The sequence below is a fragment of the Bicyclus anynana genome, chromosome 5 (assembly GCF_947172395.1).
Source record: "Bicyclus anynana chromosome 5, ilBicAnyn1.1, whole genome shotgun sequence".
NCBI classification, from domain to species: domain Eukaryota; kingdom Metazoa; phylum Arthropoda; class Insecta; order Lepidoptera; family Nymphalidae; genus Bicyclus; species Bicyclus anynana.
The window spans coordinates 2,633,386-2,656,086 of record NC_069087.1 but is presented as its reverse complement, the minus strand read 5'-3'; the positions used below and the strand labels follow the sequence as shown (position 1 = coordinate 2,656,086).

Here is a 22,701-nt window from a genome sequence, read left to right as displayed (position 1 = left end):
TAGGAACAGGTTCTGCAATCTGTTACCTGCACTCATCAGCTTAAGCCACCTGAGGAGTCGGAAGGTCTTCATAAGAATTTCTAAACTGGCAAATAAGCCCAACATTTCTGAAGTCTAAATGTGTGCTGCGAGATATCTCGTTAAGACAAAAAGACATTGTCGACCAGGCCGAAATTATTGGTCTTTCTTTCATTGCGATGGGACAAAAGGGCTATTGTTTGACTGACAATATTGCTTCAATATTAGCTTCACGAGATATAACATGGCGTGTTGGTAGGTAATGTGAGCTGTCACTAAGCAACTACCTTGTAACAAGCTACAAAACTTACTTATTAATCCTGCACGTTTCCAGCTGAACTGCTGCGGCAAGAACAGCCCGTACGACTACGGCGTGGCACCCCCCAAGTCGTGCTGCCCGCACATGGGCGTCATCGGCAGCACCATCAACCAGTGCACCGTCATCGACGCCAACAAGAACGGATGCGCGACCGTCGTCGGCGACCTGTACGAGAGGTGGAACAAGCCGATCGCCGGCATCGCCATCGGTGTCGCTTGCGTCGAGGTAAGTGAATAGGAGTAATCAATGAAGTGTTTTTTTATTTTTAGATAAAAAAAGAATATCTACCATATCTTTTAAATACGGTCAATATTCCTTGACCCCCTCAAACTAGTCAAAAAATACAATGTTAGGACATTCCTAGCGACGCCGGAGTGATGATGACTCCGGCGTCGCTTTTGTTGATCTAATATTTGAATAGGCTTCATATTGTGAGGTCACGGTATTCATTCAGTTCTAAGATTTCTTTCTGGGGCCTCATCCAATGAATAAGCTATTGCTATGGATGTTACGGCTTACCGTTACGTTACGGCCCCAGTTTCAAGTCCTGGGTTGGGTTATAAAATATTAAGATTTTTTTTCTTCTGAAGAATTCATAATAGCAACCTAAGTTGGGAAGCTAAGGCCCAGTCATTATTATTCTGATTCTGACATCAAATCTGATAGTGTCAATCAAAATTGTCCAAAAAGGACAATTTTACTCAAAATGTTTTTGTTTTTTTATATGAAATAAGTATATGCATTTATAATGTTTTTGACAGCACTTGATTACCTGGTTTGATATGATATTCTACCATAAAAGTACTTGGATGAGATATTCCTTGTGTTCTGTGGTTTAAACCCACAATGTTACATTTTTTCAGATCGTCGGTGCCCTGTTCGCGCTGTGCCTGGCAAACTCCATAAGGAACATGGATAGAAGGTCTCGCTACTAATATTTTGTACATTAGAGCTGGTACCTATGACACAATTTTTTGGTTTTTTTTTATGGCTATTTGACGGGCTGTGTTCTCACTGCATGGCGGCGGTTTTCATTTTATGTCACGTGATTTTTTTTTTGGATAAATATAAAAAACTTCGTACTTGCGCTTGCGTTTTTTTTTTAACTTAAATTTTGTCGATTGGTGAAAGATTAAGTGCAATTTGTACTGGTCGTCTAAAATTTAATTATTTGAATTGATAAAATCATTTTTTTTTATTTAAAAAAAGTACAGTACAGTATGCTTTGATAGAAATCGTTGCATTTCTGTACAAATAAACAAAAAATGTTGATATTTTTGTATTTTATATTGATAAAGTTTGCCCAAACATGTTTTTATGATGCAAAAATCTCGCAATTTTTTTTTCACTCAATTCTCTTTACTTATCCGAGAGCTATAATCCAATGTTTAAAAATATTGTATTATATATAAAGTTTCCAAAGCAATAAATAAGTTCGAACCAGAGCTTGACTAATAAAAGTATAAAAAAACTCTTGCGCAAGTATAATTTTACGCTGTTGAATCTCACTAATAATTTTTGATTGCAATATATTTTGGATGTTTGTATTTTTTAAGAAATTTAATCTGTGCTAATTAATATAACGCCATTTTGTGGCGGTTTTATGTGGTATAACAGTAAGTAAATAGCTTTTTGGAATAGTATTTAACATAACTTTTGATGCAAAACGCTCTAACTACGTCTTTATTAGACTTATACTAGTTAATTTAACTTTTTCAAGGGAAACTTATGATTAAACTTAGTTGACAAAAAACGATCGAACTCGATAATTATAGTAAACCGAATTTTCGAAACGAAATTTTTCAATAAATTTAGATAAAAAAAAAACTGAATTGGAGGGATTGAATATTTTTGTTAAATTTCCTCTTTTATTTTTGGGACATATAGTTACGACGTTTTGTATTTGAAGTACTTTTATAATTAATGTTTTAATATTAAATATTGTGGTATAATTAAAAAAGGTAGTCAATATTATATTTTTTATTTATCATTTTTTATCAGGTTTATCATTTTAAATATTTAAAATAATATCTGAAATTTAATTGGCTAAAATTACATAATTATATAAATCTTTATGTAATTTATAACAAATTTTGATTTAACATAAATATTTAGTTGTAGAACTTAAAGCACAATGTAAAGATATTTTCTAAAATGAACACTAAATAGTGTGTAATTAAAAGATTAGAATTACCATTCACATTTGTTTAAAAATCATAATATTGACTGTCTCTTATAAAAATGTATGAATCTGAAATTTTAGTTTTAAAAAATGCTTGTATTTGGGTAAAGCTTTACTAACAAATTATTTGTGGCGCAAAAATAACACATTTGTGTGGGTAGCATGCAGAATAGTTTTATCGTTCGTCCAAAAATGTATTTGTGATTTTGATTTTTAACTAATGACTTTTTCCGTTTGCGTTAAGAAATTAGTTCTCAATTTTGTGTTGACATTTTATTTTTGACGTGTGTCTTATTTTTTATATTACAGTAAAAAAATACAACTGCACAATCGTGATTTTGACGATAAAATTATTCAGCTATAATGTCATATTTATTTAGCATTTAAAATTAAATAATGTTTTGTGTAACACTTGTTAGACTAAATACGTCTATGATCATATGAAAAAAATATGATAAATATGATATGAGCATATGAAAAAAATATTTTTTGTAAAATTATAATATAAAAATAAACATGTTTTGGCGTTAATACGATATTTTTGAATTTTTTTGGTTATTGATTAAAAACAAAACAAATCTTGGACATTTGGAGTGTTACGCATTCCTAGAATAAACAAGAAACTACAAATAAGATATAAGTTTTATACTCTATATATTAGTCTCTTATTGATTGATTTTCTAAAGATTTTACAATTTAGTCTATTTAATTATAAAAAAAAAAATGTTTTTTTTGTTCTCTGTCACTAGACTCAGTAAGTCTTTATTCAGTAATAAAAGAAGGAATCGATTTTGATTATGTTTCTCATACATAATAGTTTAGAGAAATGAAAAGAGAATTGAATGATACATTTAAATGTTGTATAAAATTAAACAGAATAATACAAAAATTTAAATGAGTGCCAAAAAGATGCTCATTTAATTTTATATCTACCATTAGACTTAAAATCTATAAATTGACAAAAGGATTTGTAATAATCTTAATACAATTTATTAAATATTTTGTGCCGTAATAAATAATTATAAAAATAAATCATATATTTAATGATCTGTACTTTATTTTATCCATTAACTAACAATCATTGCAGCTTATTTAACTTGCTACAGAGTAATATGGTAAGTTCTTTTTTGTTTGTTAAAAACTAATAGCATGTTTATTTATATAATACTGATCCAATGCTGAAAATAAATCAATGGAACATACAACTTAAGTCTTTAAGTTGATATTTTTTTTTTTTTTTTTACTTTTGAATTGACCTCTTATTAATTGTAATAGGAGATCAGTGATTTTAACTTATGCATATTTATGTATTCGATATTTTGTTATGATTTCCATGAATAAATTTTATTTAAAGTCTTTCAGCCTTTGATCAGGGGACCCTTAAGTACAAGTTTTCAAACATCAAACTTCACATTGAAGTAAATAAACAATTATGTTTACCATTTTGATAAAGGCAAACCTACCTATGTGTAATTTTATATTACTCGTGGGTTTGCCAACATGAAATCTTGCACTATGGGTTACTGATTTCTGTGAAAGATAACAGTTTTGGCTGGCAATCATATAACTAGAATTTTTTTTTACTAAATTGCCAGTTAGCTCTGTAATCTAACACGAAACTTTTTATGTGTGTGTTTTTGTATGTTGTCAGTTTATAATATCTTCATTAATTAATTTAATAATGTGATTGAGGTAAAAGTAAATGGTATAACCTAAAATATTAAGAAAATTAATTGAGCTAAGCAAATGGTGTAACCAAATGATTCCTCCATAATATTCTATTACGTCATAAGAGCATGCAGATGTCAATAACATTTTCTCTGATTGGTACCAGTGCGTAAATAGTTTTAAAGTTTTTAATAAGTATATAAAAAAAAAATAGGCTTTAGTTTTCCAAGAGCTACTTGGCTGACAACATGTACATCAGACTGTACTATAAGCTATTGGTCATTAAGGTCATGTTTTAGTCATAAAAGCTTATCATACAAAATGTGTGTGTGCAGTTTAAAAAAAAATCTTTACATTATCTACTTAATACAATTTTGACATCAAAAGTTAATAAAACTGTTAAAAATTATCGCGGGAATGGTTAAAACAGAATTATTATTTTTTTTATGTAAATGGTAGCTTTGTTTTACTTGTGTAAACATTTTGAATATATAACAATAAATAACAAATAAAATGTATTTTTTTTTTGTTTAATTTGGACTGAAAGTAAAGGTAGTAAATTACAAAAATTAGTGTACTTTAAAATAGCTATATAGGCAGATTTATTTTATGATTTTGATTTGGCTAAAATAATAATTTTTTAATTAATTTTTGGCTAATATAATAATAAGGTTTCTATCAAATTTCAGGTACGCTTAAAACGAAAACATCACGAACGTAAACGAGAAAAAAGTATCACCATTGAAAAATAACGACACAACATACCATAAACAATTTGTTTTTTTAATTAATTACGAGTATGTACAAGTTAAGTTATTGTTAAGTCTGTAAAATGCAAGCCCCACCTCAATTAATTTCGAATTCCGAACTGTTACCGAATGGATCGAAGAGACGGCGGATGTCATATTTTGATAGAATATTTTATGTTTTGAATTTTAAGACTGAAATTTTAAAACATCACAACAAATATTGTAAAGCCACAAAATTTTGTAAAAAATTGTAGAAATCTCAGATTCTTATGAGCCGTCTCTAATACAAAATGTAAGAGTTTGTAAGGTAGAAAAGGTAACACATTTTCGTACCTGACAGTGTTCTATTTATTTTATTCATACTGTGCCTATAATATATAAAAAAAAAAACAAAACAATATAAAATAAAAAAAGCAGTCTCTAATAGAATGTCATTTTTATATTTAAAACTAAAAACGCGCAAACTAGCAAAAAGCGGACCAGCCTTTGAAAATAAAATAAGCGCGTTTCATTTTGTTCTGTCTATATACATACTTTTATAAAAAAAAATATTTTATAGAACACTTTATCTTAGTTTTTATTATAATACAAACAAATTAAAATTTGAATATTTTTAAAGTTCTGGATGTTTTTCGTTCTACGTCGAGAACTATAGTGTTAAGTTTTCATATGGATTAACTTTGTATGGCCGTTATCTCGATCAAATCAAATTTTAGCGTGATGTGTTATAGCATCGTCAGATGTTTGAGGGGCTTTATACAATAATGTGACATTTTAGTCATACTTATTCTAAAATGTCACACACTTGTATAATGCCGTGTATACGACTAACGTTAATACGCCTTGAAATGTCTTATTTAGTTTTACAAAAACTTCACATTAAATTGTCAGTTTAAACTTTAAAGTGACTTTGTAGTCACGACCATGAAAACTTGCAATATGTTCTGAGAAAAAAAGAAATCTGTTATTTGTTTATTATATTTTAGCATTATATTTTGTATATTAATTAATTTTGACATCGCGTTGGTATAGATAACGTGTTAAAACACATTTTTTTTTTGAATAATTTAGGTTAATACTTATAATTATAATTTTTGTTACACGTCATTTTGTGAAATTTATTAAAAATAGGTACCTATATTTGTTAAGTTAGTTAAGCGTCTGTTTCTAATGTTACAATATACATATTGATAAAAATTATATAAAAACAAAAGTATTTTCTTAATTCAACTATGTAATTTATATACGTCCAATACTAAATAATTATAACTATATTATTCTTAATAATAAAGTGTTGAATAAAAAAAGAGTATATGCATTTCTACTTATATTATATTTGACCTTTTAAGCGTTCAATGAATGTATATAGCTATTCTTAAACATAAATCGGGAGCAATGTCTGTCGCCGTATTTTTTTGAATCTCTTGTGCATTTCCGATGATACTGCTTTTGTGAATGATTTTTACATTGTACCTATGAATAAAAATAAATATCAACAAAACGTGCTGTCTTATTTGAAAACCACATGCTTTAGTGAATCATTTCTCTATTTTCTTACAAATCTTCGTGAAACACAGTTGAAAATCCAAGTGACAATGTTACCCATGGGCCAAACCGGACACAATATACCTCTACCCAAAGGTTTTATACTATTAGACATGACACTAACGCGTTAAAACTGGCTAATTGTTTTGATTTCATTTAGTTGCATAGTAAACAAAGTATTTAAACAGTATAAACCCAACGATTAAAGTTGTTACCTCTAACTGCGATCGGACCAGACAGAACCAGGGGATCTGTGATTGGACCAGACCGTCCAGAAGACGAGGGCCTGTGCCGGACGTGACCTGGGACCGGACCAGACTAGGAGACTGGGGATTGGATCGGACCGAACCACGGCTCGGGACTGACGGGATTCGAACCTAACATTGGGACCTGCAGGAACCAGAACCTAGGGCCAGAAAGGACAAGAGACCCGTTTTTTTTGATGTTCGGGCATTTTGCTATATCTTAGTGTAGGCTCAAAAATTATAGTGTAGGGAAAAGACTCCGTTAAAAAAAGCTACATCAACAACACACAGGCAATCCCTAAAAAGACTTACTTTTATTTTTACAGAGAAGTGATTTAAATTTTAATTCATTTGTGTTTCCCGCCATAAAATTCGATTGGTGCACGTCATAAACAATTATATAGTGCAGACGAGATAGAGGTCTGTGGGTGTAGTGCATAAGTCTATTTTTTGATTGAGATTGCTTTATTTTTCTTTAAATTTAAATTACCTATTTTATATTTAATTTAAATTGCAATGGAAAAGAAAAATAAACTGAACAAAATAATGTCTTGCGTTCAGAAATATAAAAATGACATATGTCAGTCGTAAAACGTCCGTCATACATTTATCTGTCAAATGTCAATTTGTTTAATAAATTGTCAATTCAATTTCAATTTGTCAAATCGAAATGTGCAGACGTTTTTGAATGCACGTAAAATTGTTTTCTTCGACTTTCCATTTTCGGTATTTCCATTCAAATTATATTTGTGTCTGATGTAGCGTGATTTATATCCAAATGTACGTTAAACTGGCGCGGGAGAGTTACTCGTTTAATTGATAAAATGCGTAGTAAAGTTATTGAACTTTCGAAAATGTCGTATAAAAATTACTGTGTTGTGTTTGTAATTTTCGCTCTCGCGATAGTTCAAGCTGTCGGTCACGACACTGAACTGTACGAAACCGCTGCGTGCGACAGCAACGCTTGCTTCGAGGAGCTGCACGGCGCTCTGGGAGACTGCTCATGTAACGTAGACACCATAGATTACTTCAACAATGTTAAGATTTTCCCCAGGATTCAGAGCGTGGTGGGGAAAGACTATTTTCGTTTCTACAAGGTCAATTTAAAAAAGGAATGCCCGTTTTGGGTAGACGACAGCAGGTGCGCTATGAAATATTGTCACATAAAAACTTGTTCCAAAGAAAGTGTGCCGGGCATCGAGAATGGATACGGCAACGATGACGATGAGGAGTTCCCTGCTTTAAAGTATTCAGAAAACGCGCAGACAACTCCTTGTGGATCGGATACCGATCACGATCCTGCATTAGGCTACCTAAATATGACCCTAAGTGCTGCGAGTCAATACGAGATCGCCAAGTGGAAAGCATACGACGATTCTATAGGAAATTTCTGTGAATGTGACGACAAAGATGCAGATGCAGAGTATGTCGATTTGTCTTTGAACCCCGAAAGGTACACAGGTTATAAAGGCCCTTCTGCTCATAGAATATGGAGAAGTATCTATCAAGAAAACTGTTTCAGGGTTAAAACAAACCCTTATGAATCATTCCCCTATGTTTTAAGCTCAGATTTAAGTAACATGTGCCTTGAGAAAAGAGTGTTTTACAGAGCAGTATCTGGTCTACATTCCAGTATTAACATCCATTTATGTTCTAAGTATTTACTGTCAGAAAAGAAAATAGGATTTGCAGCGCCACCTGAAGGTGAATGGGGCCCTAATTTGGAGGAGTTCCAACGCCGATTCGATCCATCAAAAACATTTGGTGAGGGCTCAAATTGGTTGAAGAATTTATACTTTGTGTACTTGTTAGAAATGCGAGCATTGGCTAAAGCAGGGCCATATTTGGAGAGAGAAGATTACTTTACTGGTAACCCAGTAGAGGATGAGGAGACTAGAGATGCTATTCGCAACATGTTAGGAGTTATTTACACTTTCCCAGATCATTTCAATGAATCGTCAATGTTCACAGTAGGAAATCAGGCCATCAAATTGAAACAGGAGTTCCGAGAACATTTCTGGAATATATCTCGTATAATGGATTGTGTGGGCTGTGATAAGTGCAAGCTTTGGGGCAAGCTGCAGACTCAAGGTCTCGGGACAGCATTGAAGATTCTCTTCTCTGGTCAATGGGACAGTTTTGAAGGGGATTCAGATCAAGGCAGATTAATGTTGAAACATAAGTCACACAAAAGGTTGCAAAGGACAGAAATTGTTGCATTATTCAATGCATTTGCCAGATTGTCTAATAGTATAAGAGAACTGGAGAACTTCAGGAATATGCTCAGGTAATTTAATTAATTTTTTTTTAATTAATAGTGCTTGGCTGTGAATATTGAATCTAGGACTTTATGGATACTCACAGGACCATTCCATAAATAAATTCCATACGACTGTTATGTATGCATTTACATGTTTATCACAGGTGGTCATATTTGTGTGACTTTTGTCATTGGTGTGACGTCACATATTTTGCTCTTTATAATTGATTCTATTTATTTGTGCAAAAATCTCTTGACATCTCTTTGTGAATGGTATACTTTCTAGACCCTTGTGTGCTATAATTTATGATTAACCCCTAGTTAAATTCCAGACTAATAAAGTTAGTTAAATTTTTGTGGTATTTTTACAATGACCAAGCAGTCTAAAGTCTAATAGGAATTAGGAATATTGTATCTTTAGTCAATTAAGGTCTAAAAAGGCTAGCAAGAAATGATATAAAAATATTCTCTATTCTATATTTTCATCCAAGAATTTTTCATTGTGTGCCCAATATTACCTAACTGCTTTGGTGTGTGTGTGAGCTTGCTTGATGTGCTACTTTCACTTTCACTTTGATGTGTCGTGTTAGTTGTGGTTTGGTTGTTTTGTTAACTATGAATACTAAGACTAACTAACCAGTAAACTACCTTTTTTAATGAATTTTAATGCTCCCATGGTGTTATGGACTCCTGCATACTCCATAGAAATTAGCTATATAGAAATTACAATAATAAAAAAGTACTTTATTTTCAAAAAGACTACATAACTGCACTAGCAATACTACAAAACATACTATTACAAAACCTATTGCAAATACGTCAAGTAAGAGAGACTATTTTTCATAGAAAGCTGGGAATAAACTGTTCTGAGTACATGCCATTGCAGCAGAAAGGCTATGGGATTTAAGATTAATGTACAACTATTTGAAACACTCATTTTATGTGCGAGATAAAGGCAAAGTTAGGCAAAACAATACAATAAAAGGCAACAAAAAAAAAAACGTTTATTGTTAGTACAAGTACCAAGCATTGATGCTGTGTTTTGATTTGAAGGAAATAATCTATATTTATAAGAAATATATATATTTTTTAATCTCAACGTATTTTCATGCGATTTTCACAGGTAGATTAATCTAAAGTAAAATTAGGTTTTCTTTATCTAGAAATTTCCAAGTAAATATTGTTAAAATTTGTATACTGATTTTATCAGTAGATTGAATCACAATTACTATGTACATATATTATGTAAAATGTAATAATTAATGTTACCCAGTTTAAATAATATTATTATTATCGAAGTTCACAACACAGATGCTAACATACAAAATTTCATCTGGTGTTGCTGTTGGCCCAGTCCTATCTCTTTCGTACCAACACAAAGATAGAAATAGCAGTATGTACGGCTGCACCGCTATTGGTAGAATTTTTGTCTATTTATCTTCACAAGATTATCTTGTTGGTCTCATGTTAACGCCACAATTAGCAAGTTGTACATGGAATAACATAATAGCCACATCATAACATTATTATTATTACATTTTTTCAATACCCATTACAGAAACTGTAGCCTAAGATATCAACATTGTAGCACTACATATGTTGAGATGAGTGAGACAGACAAATGTCAACCAATAACAGCAGAAATATCCCTGCTCTCTTTTGTTGTGTTGGAACTAAAGAGACTATGATATTTCAACTGTGCCGCTGTTGGTTGACAATGTCTTTTTCATTTTATGACATATGTCATTGATGTATGCAAGGTATGCAAGCCATAAAATAGAGAAGTTGAAAGGCTTTGGCCATTTTGGCGTGTGGTATAATGTGCTTTGTAATCATTAACAATCTCCAACTTCCCAACTTCAAGCTGTTATTTAAATATTTTTGAAACAAACAAAAACTCTATATTTCATAAACCAACCAAGTCCTAATAATCTGAAGCCATATATGCTAAACACTGGGCAAACAACACTTAATGAATCCATATTAACTAATTCTTATAAATCCCACAACTTTGTCGTAAATTGACGGACTTCCCAACTACTGTGCCGTAGGTCAAAATGTTGTTAGCATGTTGCTGATAACGTTTAACAGTTTTCCTTATCATTTGCTGTAAAAACCAACCTTGTTGTCGTAATTGAGGCTCTTTAAATAGCATTTACCTGTACTGTTTTTTTTTTTGTATTTTTTTCAACTTTTACAGGCTTTTTGCCTGGCGGGCCTGTTTATAGAAAGTTTCTAAATAATCTCAACCAATCAATATATTCATTATTTACATACTGAAAATGTAATTTTCTAAACTCTAATATGTGTATCACTAATGGAAAGCTACATTATCAGCGAGTAATATGAACAATATTATATCCCGGGAAAGGGATGAAACCGCGGGGAGATCTCTTAATAAAGATTTAAATTAAACTAGAGATTTTTACCCAAGAGTTTTATGCCCCCAATTGGTTGACATCATGAAATTACACAAACAGGACTGGACTGATTTTAAATTAAAATATTTATAAAGTTGATAAAAATCTGCTTAATCGGTATTTCCATTTTATTGTTAATAACAGGTATAAATTATTTAACGATAATTTATTATTAATGGGCATAAAATATTTTGCCATTATGATAAAATTAAGACTGTTAAGTAACAAATGATAATTTGTCTACAAAGCCGCAGAGGTACATAATTAACACCTATCTATAGTTATTAAATATTAATTAGTATTTCACTGTCATATCCCAGCTTACTAGGTATGTTAGTAAATTATTTTGCGATATTTCTGTATTAGGTGTTCATATCTAAATATTCAGTCAAGAAAACACAAAACACATAAATGACCTGATGAAAGGTGCGCATTATATAAATTACAATCAATTCACGTGTAACATAATTTTCAAAAAATAAAAAATAACAATAACTCGTTAGTTCGGTTTCAAAATTCGCGTATCCGGTGTCTTTCGGACAATGAAAATACTAAACAGAACACATTTGATGTTATTTGAGGTTTTCCATAGAAAATTTTGCTTTAAGACGTACTTTTTTATATGAATGAAGAAATGAAGTTGCTATGTGAAATCTATACAAATATTATTAAGCTGAATTGTTTCTTTGTTTGTTTGGTAGAACGCGCTAATCTCAGGAACTACTGGTCCGATTTGAAAAATTCTTTCAGTGTTAGATAGCCCATTTATCGAGGGAGGCTTTACTATATTAACCCTGTATTCATACTGGAACAGGAATCTTGCGGGTGAAACCCGGCCGGCATCACCTAGTACATAATATAATAGGTACAGATAAAATGTTAAAAGGCTCCGCTAAACTTCATCTGAAATACACCAAGGTACTTAACTAATTTCTAATGAAAAAAATATCATGATGGTCATACAATTCATGAATATATAACTTGGGAAGTTCGTTGATGACACTCCCATGATATGCGGGCGACGGGGGGAACGACTGCGCTGGTGTGAAATCGTGCGTGCGGGGAAGTGAGGTTCATCAGTCGTGGGTTTTTCATTCATCGCTACATGCCCCCCGGCCCGCGCGGACCATCGGGAGTGTTACAATCTTGCTAAGCTATAGGTACCTACAACTGATGATGATAATCATGAAAAGATGATCAATATACATATTGCACAACAATTCCGCATGTTACTCTTACATTTTATTGGTTAGTAGACCCGGAATTAATTTTTTGGCATGCTGTATTAGTATTTACAATGAAGCAGGTGATATATGTAATATATCTGCTCGTTACGCTGTTTTGAAACGGATGAGAATCATTGTTATAGTAATTTTCCTGTAGTTAGCTCGGTTGGCAGATCGGTACTGTGTAGAGTGTAGATACCTGTTATATATAAACAATAGATTGCAAATACATACATTTTACTATAGGATTGCCAAATTAATTCATTGTAAAGGGCACGGAATTAATAAGTTAACTTTAGCGTTTTCTATGTCATGTGGTTAATGGTGTAATTTTGTGATAGACACACTTTAGTATTGTAAAAGCTGTTATTAGGACTTTTACCTATGTCTACGTATCTACTCTCCAGGTCCAGACTCAACAATATAGAATACTGTTTAACCTGATATTCACTTTTATTCCAAGTTTTTAGAATTCCAAACCTCCCAAAGGAAAAAAACCCATAAAGGATCACTTCGTTGTCCGTATGTCTGTCTAGACCCTTTTTTACAGAAACGCGTGTAGGTGTCAAGCTGAAATTCATATGAAATACTTAGTTCTACTGTCTCTTAGAGCAGTGAAAAAATCAAACTTCTAAGCCAACACAATTAAAAGATACAGCCGTTTGCTGCAAATTTTCGACACTCGCAAAATAATCAAATACAAGATACTTTACTTACTTTATAAGAGAGCCGTGATAGCCCAGTGAATATGACCTCTGCCTTCGATTCCGGAGGGTTTGGGTTCGAATCCGGTCCGGCGCATGCACATGCACTTCCAACTTTTTAGTTGTGTGCATTTTAAGAAATTAAATATCACGTGTCTCAATCGGTGAAGGAAAACATCTTGAGGAAACCTGCATACCAGAGAATTATCTTAATTCTCTGCGTGTATAAAGTCTGCCAATCCGCATTGGGCCAGCGTGGTGGACTATTGGCCTTACCCCTCTCATTCTGAGAGGAGACTCGAGCTCAGCAGTGAGCCGAATATGGGTTTATGACGCCGACAAGATACTTTCCGTAAACTTAGAATCTTGATATTTGGTAATCTTATAGCATAGATAAAGGAAAATCGTACATATACAATCATAATCTAAAAAAAAAATCAAACTGTTCCCTTTTCCTTCTGAACGCATAGAAATATTAAATTAAAATTCATATTAAATTGGCTGTTTTTTTTTCATGTTGCACATTGTTTTGAATGTATGTATTTATGTCACGATGCGGGTACTATTTTTTCATCTCACATGACATACTTGTCTTGTGCCCACAATTATTACTTACTAGCGGACCCGGTCAAGCTTCGCTTTGACTTATGTGCACTTCTTCCCTATCCCTACTCTAACCCTACCCTACCCCTCCCTACCCCTACTTCTTCCGCTTGACTCTTAAACGTTTGTATGGGAAATAGAAAACGGTTGTTTTTATGGTTTTCCTGGCAATTATTCTAGTTTTTCTCACCTTTTAAACCTTCTCTATATCTCCACGAACATTTCAAGACCAAGATGAGATAAATCCACTCAGCCGTTCTCGAGTTTAAGCGAGACTAACGAACAGAACCGAATCTATATATATATATAAAAATGAATTATTTTTATATATATATATAGATTGACTGTACCTATTTTGTTGGCAGAAATTTCATTTGACATTCAATTTTCATGGAAAGCATACTTTCCATGAAAAATCACGGCTGTTTTATATCGCCTAATAAAGCAATTATTTTCATTTATCGTTAGCGATAAGTTGAAAATAATAATTGCTTTATTAGTAACGGCAAAGTGCCATTTATACAAACAAAATAGTAATACTGTAACCTACCTAGTGTACAATCTAAATTGATATTATAAACATGTATGATTGATGTTTTTTTTATTAGTTCGTTACGATTTTACTCAGAAACTGCTCAACCGATTGTACCGTTCGAAAGCTACGTTTTTACCAAGTGACAGGTATTTACATGGTGATGAAATGCAAGTTTGTCTGTTTTGTTGTTCGTTGTGATTGTTGTGCTTCTCGAAGAATACCAAACCAAAGTGATCATTACTCAAAGTGTCAATATTTCTATAAATCCGGAATTAGCAACGATACTATATACTACAGATATGCTCGGTGTCTACAAAATCATCGCAATAAGTGGTCCGAATTTAGCTACTCCACAACCTGACATTGTAGACACACAAATATTATAATGTTTGTTCTTCTTTTACGCTGCGGCTACTGAATCGATTTGGCTGAAATTTTGAATGGAAATAGATTTGACTCTAGATTAACACATAGGCTGGATTTTTCATCCCGGAAAAATCCATGGTTCCCGTGGGATTTGTGAAAAACTGAATTCCACGGGGACGAAGTTGCGGGCGTCCGCTAGTTGTTTAATAAGCGACTAAATGAAATTTTAAGACAATTATGCATATCTGTGCGCTTCAGTTTTGATGCGCTAGTGCCGTATCTCTAGTATAAAATATCGTTGGGTAGTAGTATGTATTTAGAAATTCGGTCAGGAGGACATTGTTATTATTATGTAAATTGTATATTCTCTCCTAATGTGACAATAATCACGTAGCCAACTTCAGTAAGTGCCCTTTATGATGCACAATACAAAGCCTATCTAATGAAAATTGTTTTATTATGATGCAAATGTAACTACGCAGACTAATGACGTCACCCATTCGTAAAAGTCCACGTAACCTCTTGTCTGAACAAGCGATAGATAAACAAGGATGAATCAAACACAACCGCCTCCTACGTGCCTTTAGCAATGTATTACCTTGCTAACACTAAATAAAATAAATATAAATAGAATTGATTTTTAATATTTTTTTTTGTGATCCTCAAAAGGTATGACAAATTTTGCAGCATTATTTTCGCAAGCTAATTAGGAGCAATCGCATAAAATCCTGTCGACCACCTTGACGGCAGTTACTCGGTAGTTGATAATGTTTAGGTTTTTAACAGAAAGGTCCTGGGTTCCATTCACAACAGGTCAATATAGGATTTTATAGTTTCTAACCTCTGCCTACGATTCGGAGGGCGTAGGTTCGAATCTGGTTCCAAATCCGGAAAAAACTTTACAGTTACGTGCATTGAAATTAAATATCACGTGTCTCGAACGATGAAAGAAAAATATCGTAAGGAAACCTGCATATCTGAGAATTTTCTTAATTCTTAGCGTTTGGCTAGCGTGGTGGACTAAGACTTAATCACTCTCATTCTGAGAGGGGACTCGTGCTCAGCAGTGAGCCGAATATCGATGGTTTATACCTAACTTAGGTCTCATTTAGTGGTAGGTGGCAATAGCAAAAAAATCTAGCGATAAAGCGTTCCGGTGTGGTGCCGCTTATGTCAGCCACTGACGATCAAGTACTCTCACATGCCTGCAGCGCTAACGTAGCAGCTAATAAAACTGATCGTATGTTGGTCCTGATCGGCATGATGTCATGCATATCGCGACTGAACAGACGATCAGTTTTATCGGACGTCAAGTCGTTAGAGCTGCAGGCATGTCGGCTTATCGGATGGTTAGTGGCTAGCATTAGAAACTGTCAGAGGTATCGGTACAATAGTAGTTGTATTTCTCCCAAATATCCATTCCTACCAACTTAGATTGCATCATCACTTAACATTAGGTGAGATAGTAGTTAATTGAATTAAAAAAATAAACGTGATCGATAGTCAGTACTAGTGACAAATAATTAACCTGTTTTTAGCATTAGGTATTTTATTGCATATTTTTGGAGGATGAATCAGAACACAGTCGCCAACTATGTTCTGCTGGCAACGTGTACTAATTTATACTACCTTGTCCTCTCTCTGTCTCTATTAAAGGTTATATATTTTTGATAACACTAAATAAACACAAAATACTGACGTCACCCACATTCGAAGAGAAACTATCTACGTTTGTTTTATAGCATCAAACCAGAGCATCCTTATGGATATCTCTAAACAAAGCAAAATCGCGAAATAAAACGACATTTATATAAGCATGATTTTATTTATTAAATAAATACTTCAAAACATCATTAAAACCCTTATTCGGCTCACTGTTGAGCACTGTTCAGTCTCCTCTCAGGATGAGAGAGGTTAGGCTAATATTCCACCACGCCCAACTTATTGGTCAGTGGCTAAAATTACAGAAGTACATTAGCCCGTATTAGAGCAGCCTGGTGGGTACTCTCTTATAGGAAACAGCCATAATATATCATGTAATTTGGATGTTTTTGATACACATTCCATTGCGTGTTTATGAGATTGCATATTTAATTTATTTCTCCATATCGTTAATGCAAATTAAATTGCAAAACCGCTGACATTCATAATGATTGTGATAATGTTATTGTTTATTGTGCTTTTAATTACATTAATCGTTATTTATTGATGCCCTCATACCGGTATCAATTTCGTAATCATGTTGTTAAGATAACACCAAATGGACGATGTAATTATTAAATATGTCGTAAAAGCATTTCGCTTATATTACTAGTATTTTTTTGACGATGTTGACCTTGTTGGGATTTGGATATTAAGTAGTCGTACCAGGCTATAATCGCATCTGTTTTTGTGTTCTCTTGTGCCATTAATTATTTATAGTATGTCAAAATCTAGTGGGTTTTCTTGCAATTAATATACCTCCAGTACATTTCGATAGAGCTGCGCTCGGTGTTCATCTGAAAACATACTTATAATTATTTTATAGATTTTAAAAAGCAAAACCATACCTTATGCATTATGCAACTATATACGACAATAATTAATTGATCCTAATTCCCGACCCGTTACAGAGATCTCAAAAAACATATTTACGTTATTACTAATGTCAGCCACTGACGATCATGTAATCGCACATGCCTGCAGCGCTAACGGCTTGACGTTTATCGGCTGTCAAGCCGTTAGCGCTGAGATTATTTGATCGTCAGTGGCTGACATAAGATATATATTTTATCAGAGCTGCTCCTATCACTAAAATTATTTAGGTAATTCCTTCGAGCTTATTCAAATACCTATATATATTTTTAATTTACACATCAATCATGGTTTGGGCAAAATATGTCAATGTGGTGACTAAACATTAAATATTCCAACAGCACGCACACAGAAGCGCCCCAGAAGAGTATATTCGGCGGGAATGAAGACGTCGACGCGAAGAAAACCAGGTGCTCTTCAGCTGGCTCCAAAGCTCGGATATGGAGTTAACTCCCTAGGGAGATCGGTTTCTATTTACCTACAGGGTAGAAAATGTTTCTAAATACAAAAAGTGAAACGATAATTTTGTTTCGCTTCACTTGGAATTAACTTACGAAATGAATCCTTTTACTGAAACTGTAATGAATTTTACTTATTTGGAAATAAATGCCAGGGTTACAACACCTGTGCATTTTGTTACAATACAAAATTGAAGAATTTTACAACATCCGAAATATTTGTAAAAAAATTGCTCTTGTAGTTAGTACTAAAGGTACTAATCAGTGGAGTCGCTATTATACACTCCAATATATTTTTATTTATTTTATCTGACTGAAGTAATCAAATCATCGTTTTTACTACTGTTACTTTACCTTCAATGTTGAACTGTTGAGAGTGTGAGGAATTATTATGAATTGCTTCCAATTTGAAAAAAAAAAAACAATATTTAATTAGTATTCTTTTTAAATATGAATTAGAATGTTAGAAGAATCTTGTGGTTAGTAAATACTGTTTGTTTTGAAGTTTCAAACTATAAAAAACAAAAAATATTCGAAATTCCTTACGTTGTAAACAAATAACCTTTTGGATTGTTTATTGATTCACGTGCCTATTGCAGTATGCGTGAACTTGAAAATACAGCGGAATTAGTTTCCATCGCCATACAATTGAGAATATTTAAGAGTTTATTTTAAATTATTTTTGGTCACAAAGGGTTTTCCTTATTTATATGTAGGTATATAATGTAGTACATAAAATGTTTCACTTCATAATAATGTTCGAAATTTTAACTTTAACATAATGAAATCATAGGTAGTTATATATATGTAAAAATCATCACAAAAATATTTCAATCATCCAGTGATTTTGGTCTTATAATAATAGTGTTTAATTACTACATTAATAAATCAAAATTGTTTCCTTTTGCATAATTAAAGCCGAAAGTCGGTAATTTGTTGTTACGTTTAATACGCCTACCTACGCCCTCTTTTACTGAATTCATATTTACCAGATGTATTACTTTTATGATAAAATTGTGTATGTGATAAAATTGTTTAACTGTTTTATGCTATTTCAGACGGTTTTTACACCATGTAAGAGTATATGAGAGAGCTAAGAATTGCTCTGTTTTTTAATAGCATAAAGTCTGTCTTTAATAGTTAAAGTCACATATTTATGGGACTTTACCAAAAACACCTACTTGTAGGTTTTACAAAATTGCCTTGATTGATTGGCGGAAATTGTGTTAATTTTCCCCGGTTTACTTATATTATGTCTTTAATTGGGCTTAAAAATATACTTAATCTCTTTCTAGTCAGATTACTGTTCTTAAAGCAGTACCACAAATTAATGTGCAATAGGGTTTATATTTTATAAATTATTATATTTCCCTTTGAACTCTATGGTTTTGCTGTTCCTCACAATTTTCGCCGTTTCAAAAAAAATTATCGTAATAAAATTAAATACTGATATAGACGGTGTAAATATTTTTACTCATTAGAAAAATAGTAACTTAATTTAAAAACCAGTATTATTTTAACAATTATTTCATTGCAAATGTGGTTCCTATTTAAAACATTTTTATTAATCTTTTCCTTTAATGACTTTTTGAAAAAAATCCGTTTTCGGTTTTTTAAGATAACTGTAAGTTGTTACAAAAAATTCGACAGTTATAACATAAAAGATGCAAAAATCTAGGTCACAAAAAGCATTTTGTGACATTTTGTGAGCAGATCTACAGTAATACAAAATTTGTCTTGTTATAGTTTTCCTATTTACTTTTATAATTATTATTTTTATTAGTTTTGTAGATATTTATTTTAGATTTTTTTTATTCATTTATTATTTAGGGAATAAAATAATACTTATTTTTCACGTTTCCAAAGTGTCTATAAAGAATGAAATTAAGATGTCACAAAAATACTCTAAAATTATGGGATTGTTTTTCGGATTAGTACTTTAAATTAGATATTTTTATACAGGCTTTCCGATTTTTTTGTTTTATTATTTTACATTTTTAATTAACTTATATCGTACTTTAGAAGTTTGTTAAATATTATTTGTATATATTTGAAATAAATTTTAATTTATTTAAGTAAAATTGTAAATGTGTAAAGTTTTGATACATCTAATAAAGCTTGTCTACTTTTGAAAGAATTTTTGGGTGTAAATATTAGACAGCGTGTTTGTGTAAAATTGAAGGAACGTATAATGCGGGCTACAGACCAGCAGTTGTAATTGTACATTATTTTTTTCAGTTAAATCGTTCCTGTGTATGCAAAACTCGGCAGTTTATTCTAATGGTTATAATTAAAATTTCGATTAAATATAACTACAGTTAACATTGCGCAAATAAAACTGAAGGTATTTAGCCTGCATAATGAAACGATCGTCAGTTTAAAACACAAACATGCTTGATCTGTCATCCCACCACAAAATCCAAAGCCAAACGGAATTCACGGAATAGATTAACTACTCGTATTTATGGAAATGATTTTATTGGACAGTTCAAACATTCTCAGACTGCTTGTCTATGATGTGTTTATATAGTGTCTATGAAGCGGCTAAAGTTCGGTGGGTTTTGTAAGACTAAGCGCATTTTTGTGTAAACTGAAGGTTTACGGTTTCATTAAACAACATTCCCTCATGCTAGCCACTCACCATCCAATAAGTTCATGTGCCTACAGCGCTAACGGCAGGGCATCCGATGAAACTGATCGTGTGTTAGTCGCGACATGCATGCATGACATCATGCAGATCGCTACCAACACTCGTGAATTTATTGGATGGTAAGTGCCTAGCATCAGTTTTACACACCAATACGCTGTCTCTCAACCGTCTACTGTCAAACGCTTAACCTCACTACTAAATCTAAAGCCAGACTTTCAAAAGTAGACAAATTACGACAATTTTTGTTTATAAAAATACCTATGTGAATTTGAGTAGGTGTGTGTTATGGTGTCAAGTAAAATTAATTCGATATTTGCAAGGATTTTATAGGTCCATGGATATTTGTAATATAATAAGATAAGATAGTCTGTGATTTTATTTCTATCGATTGTCATGACAAAACACATGTTTTTAATTATTTTAATAAAAATATGACTTGTAATCATGAAGTTTTATTTTTCATGTGTGTGTGTGTGTGTTAATTTTGTTTTGTGTGCCTTCGTCGGTTCAGGTACTAACAAATAACATTTCATGTTGCTTGGAACAAATTGCAAATGAAAATAAACTATTTCGTGGTTTCAGATCCCATGAAGAAACTGAAGTATTTCTTAACTGTGAAAAGGATGTAGAACATAGAACAAGACTCTTTTAATTGCTAGAAGTATCGACAGACATTGATTGGACATAGTTAATACACTGTAATTTCTGCTTAACTAATATCGAAATTGGTTCTAACAACCAGCCAACATAAGTAATCTAGCTGGTAAAAACACAGTGATTCAGTGGTGTCATTACACGTTTAATGCAGGCTACAAAAGACGATGTAAAACTGACAATGTAAAACTAGATTAAACATAAGTGTACAGTTCGATTGTACTGTTAAAACTGAAAGTATGTAGCCCGCATTAGACGATCTCAATGGCACTGTTAGGAATGTTTTGCAATGCAACATTTAATAAAAAATGGACTTAAAATTGAAGCATTTATATAAAAAATGATTCATAATTATTATAATAGCAAAAGTACCTACAAACAAATAGCATAGATATATCTATGCTTTATATAGCATAGCTTTTCGTATTCCTACACGTGCTAATTGTATGCTATACAGTAGCATCTGCTGAAAGTGGTTTTTGTGCTACGTATTTCGTAGCACATGTATTCAAGGTTTAATGGGGAATCTCAGTCAAGGGCTAGCTTGTTTAACTAGTATCAAGGGGTTTAGGTACAAACTCTAGTCTTACTTTACATTCTGTATGTGATTCGTTTTATTGATAGCTTAGGTAGGTACTACCTACGTAGGGAGTCTATTTAATGTCGATACTGTTTTAATACCAGTGATTTAAGTTTCGTAGAGATACATAAGTGCTTATTAGTCGATTGTGCACAAATCACTAAACAATTTTATAAGTGCCGTCACCCACTGCATCCGTGAAAATTGGTACCTACGTTCTGTGTGCCTATTGGCAATTTTCAATGTTTTCATACTGTGACGTAACCGTAAACGCGAATTTCTAAGGAATTGAAACAGCGCCATCTAGTGGCACTACTGCACAACTGTTTTAATTCCTTAAAAAATCGCGATTACGGTTACGTCACAGTATGAAAATATTGAAAATTGCCACTAGGCACACTGAAGTACCTAGCTACTATACTAAGTCATAGTCATCTTTATGGTAGATTAAATAGTTAATTGATCCGAATTTCTTCATCCGTGTAAAGGATTACCTCGGATTAAAATCGGACAATTCCGCGGAGTCGTATGTGCTTTGACATATTCTCATGTTCACTTAGATTTGGATCAAAGATCGGATTACTGTGTTAGCGTATCCGAACACAGTTCGAGTTTTTATACCTGCATCTTCACGGATTCGGATCGCGTCAGTGTGTTACCGCCCTAAGTGTCATTTTATCATTTTTAGCTTAGGATTAGTGTAACATCGAAATGGATAGTCATTTTCATTGTGATACCTACATACTTATAAGTACCTAGATAATTTAAAAGGAGATATATGAATAAACGATACATAAACGTTTTAGTTAATTTAATTGTTAGTTTTATTTAATTTTATTTTATTAGTTTTATTTAATTGTTAGTTTTATTAATTTCGAAATAACCGCATTTTTCTTCCTTTTCTTTATAAGACCGCAGCTCGCAGGAGAACCTAGGACCTCGACC

General features: G+C 32.4%; 2 protein-coding genes across 4 annotated transcripts in view; both read left to right on the top strand.

The window, feature by feature from the left end:
- The window catches only part of LOC112047512 (CD63 antigen), a 39,452-nt gene extending 34,121 nt beyond the window's left edge, over nt 1-5,331 (top strand). The window contains exons 4-6 of one of the 2 annotated variants that reach the window (XM_024084652.2): nt 353-562; nt 1,201-1,259; nt 4,877-5,331. In XM_024084652.2, the coding sequence (XP_023940420.1) occupies nt 353-562; nt 1,201-1,259; nt 4,877-4,886 (279 nt within the window). In that variant the 3' untranslated portion in view covers nt 4,887-5,331. Of the gene's footprint in view, nt 1-352; nt 563-1,200; nt 3,565-4,876 lie in introns of those variants that run through there. The other variant, XM_052881478.1, reaches the window with a different exon arrangement.
- Nucleotides 5,332-7,373: 2,042 nt separating this feature from the next.
- On the top strand, nt 7,374-22,564 carry LOC112047514 (ero1-like protein). 2 transcript variants are annotated; one of them, XM_024084655.2, is made up of 2 exons: nt 7,374-9,013; nt 21,105-22,564. In XM_024084655.2, the coding sequence occupies exons 1-2, from the start codon at nt 7,551-7,553 to the stop codon at nt 21,172-21,174; spliced, it is 1,533 nt and encodes a 510-aa protein (XP_023940423.2). In that variant the 5' UTR covers nt 7,374-7,550; the 3' UTR covers nt 21,175-22,564. The 2 variants fall into 2 exon arrangements, with proteins under 2 accessions (XP_023940423.2, XP_023940422.2); XM_024084654.2 differs by lacking the exon at nt 21,105-22,564 and adding an exon at nt 17,756-20,964 and having other exon boundaries at nt 7,375-9,013.
- The last annotated feature ends 137 nt before the right edge of the window (nt 22,565-22,701 follow it).

Bases quoted from the DNA above. Each gene is read 5' to 3' on its own strand.
- LOC112047514 (XM_024084654.2), top strand. From the start codon at position 7,551: ATGCGTAGTAAAGTTATTGAACTTTCGAAAATGTCGTATAAAAATTAC. The intron at 9,014-17,755 runs GTAATTTAATTA...ATATTCCAACAG, and splicing joins AACTTCAGGAATATGCTCAG to CACGCACACAGAAGCGCCCC.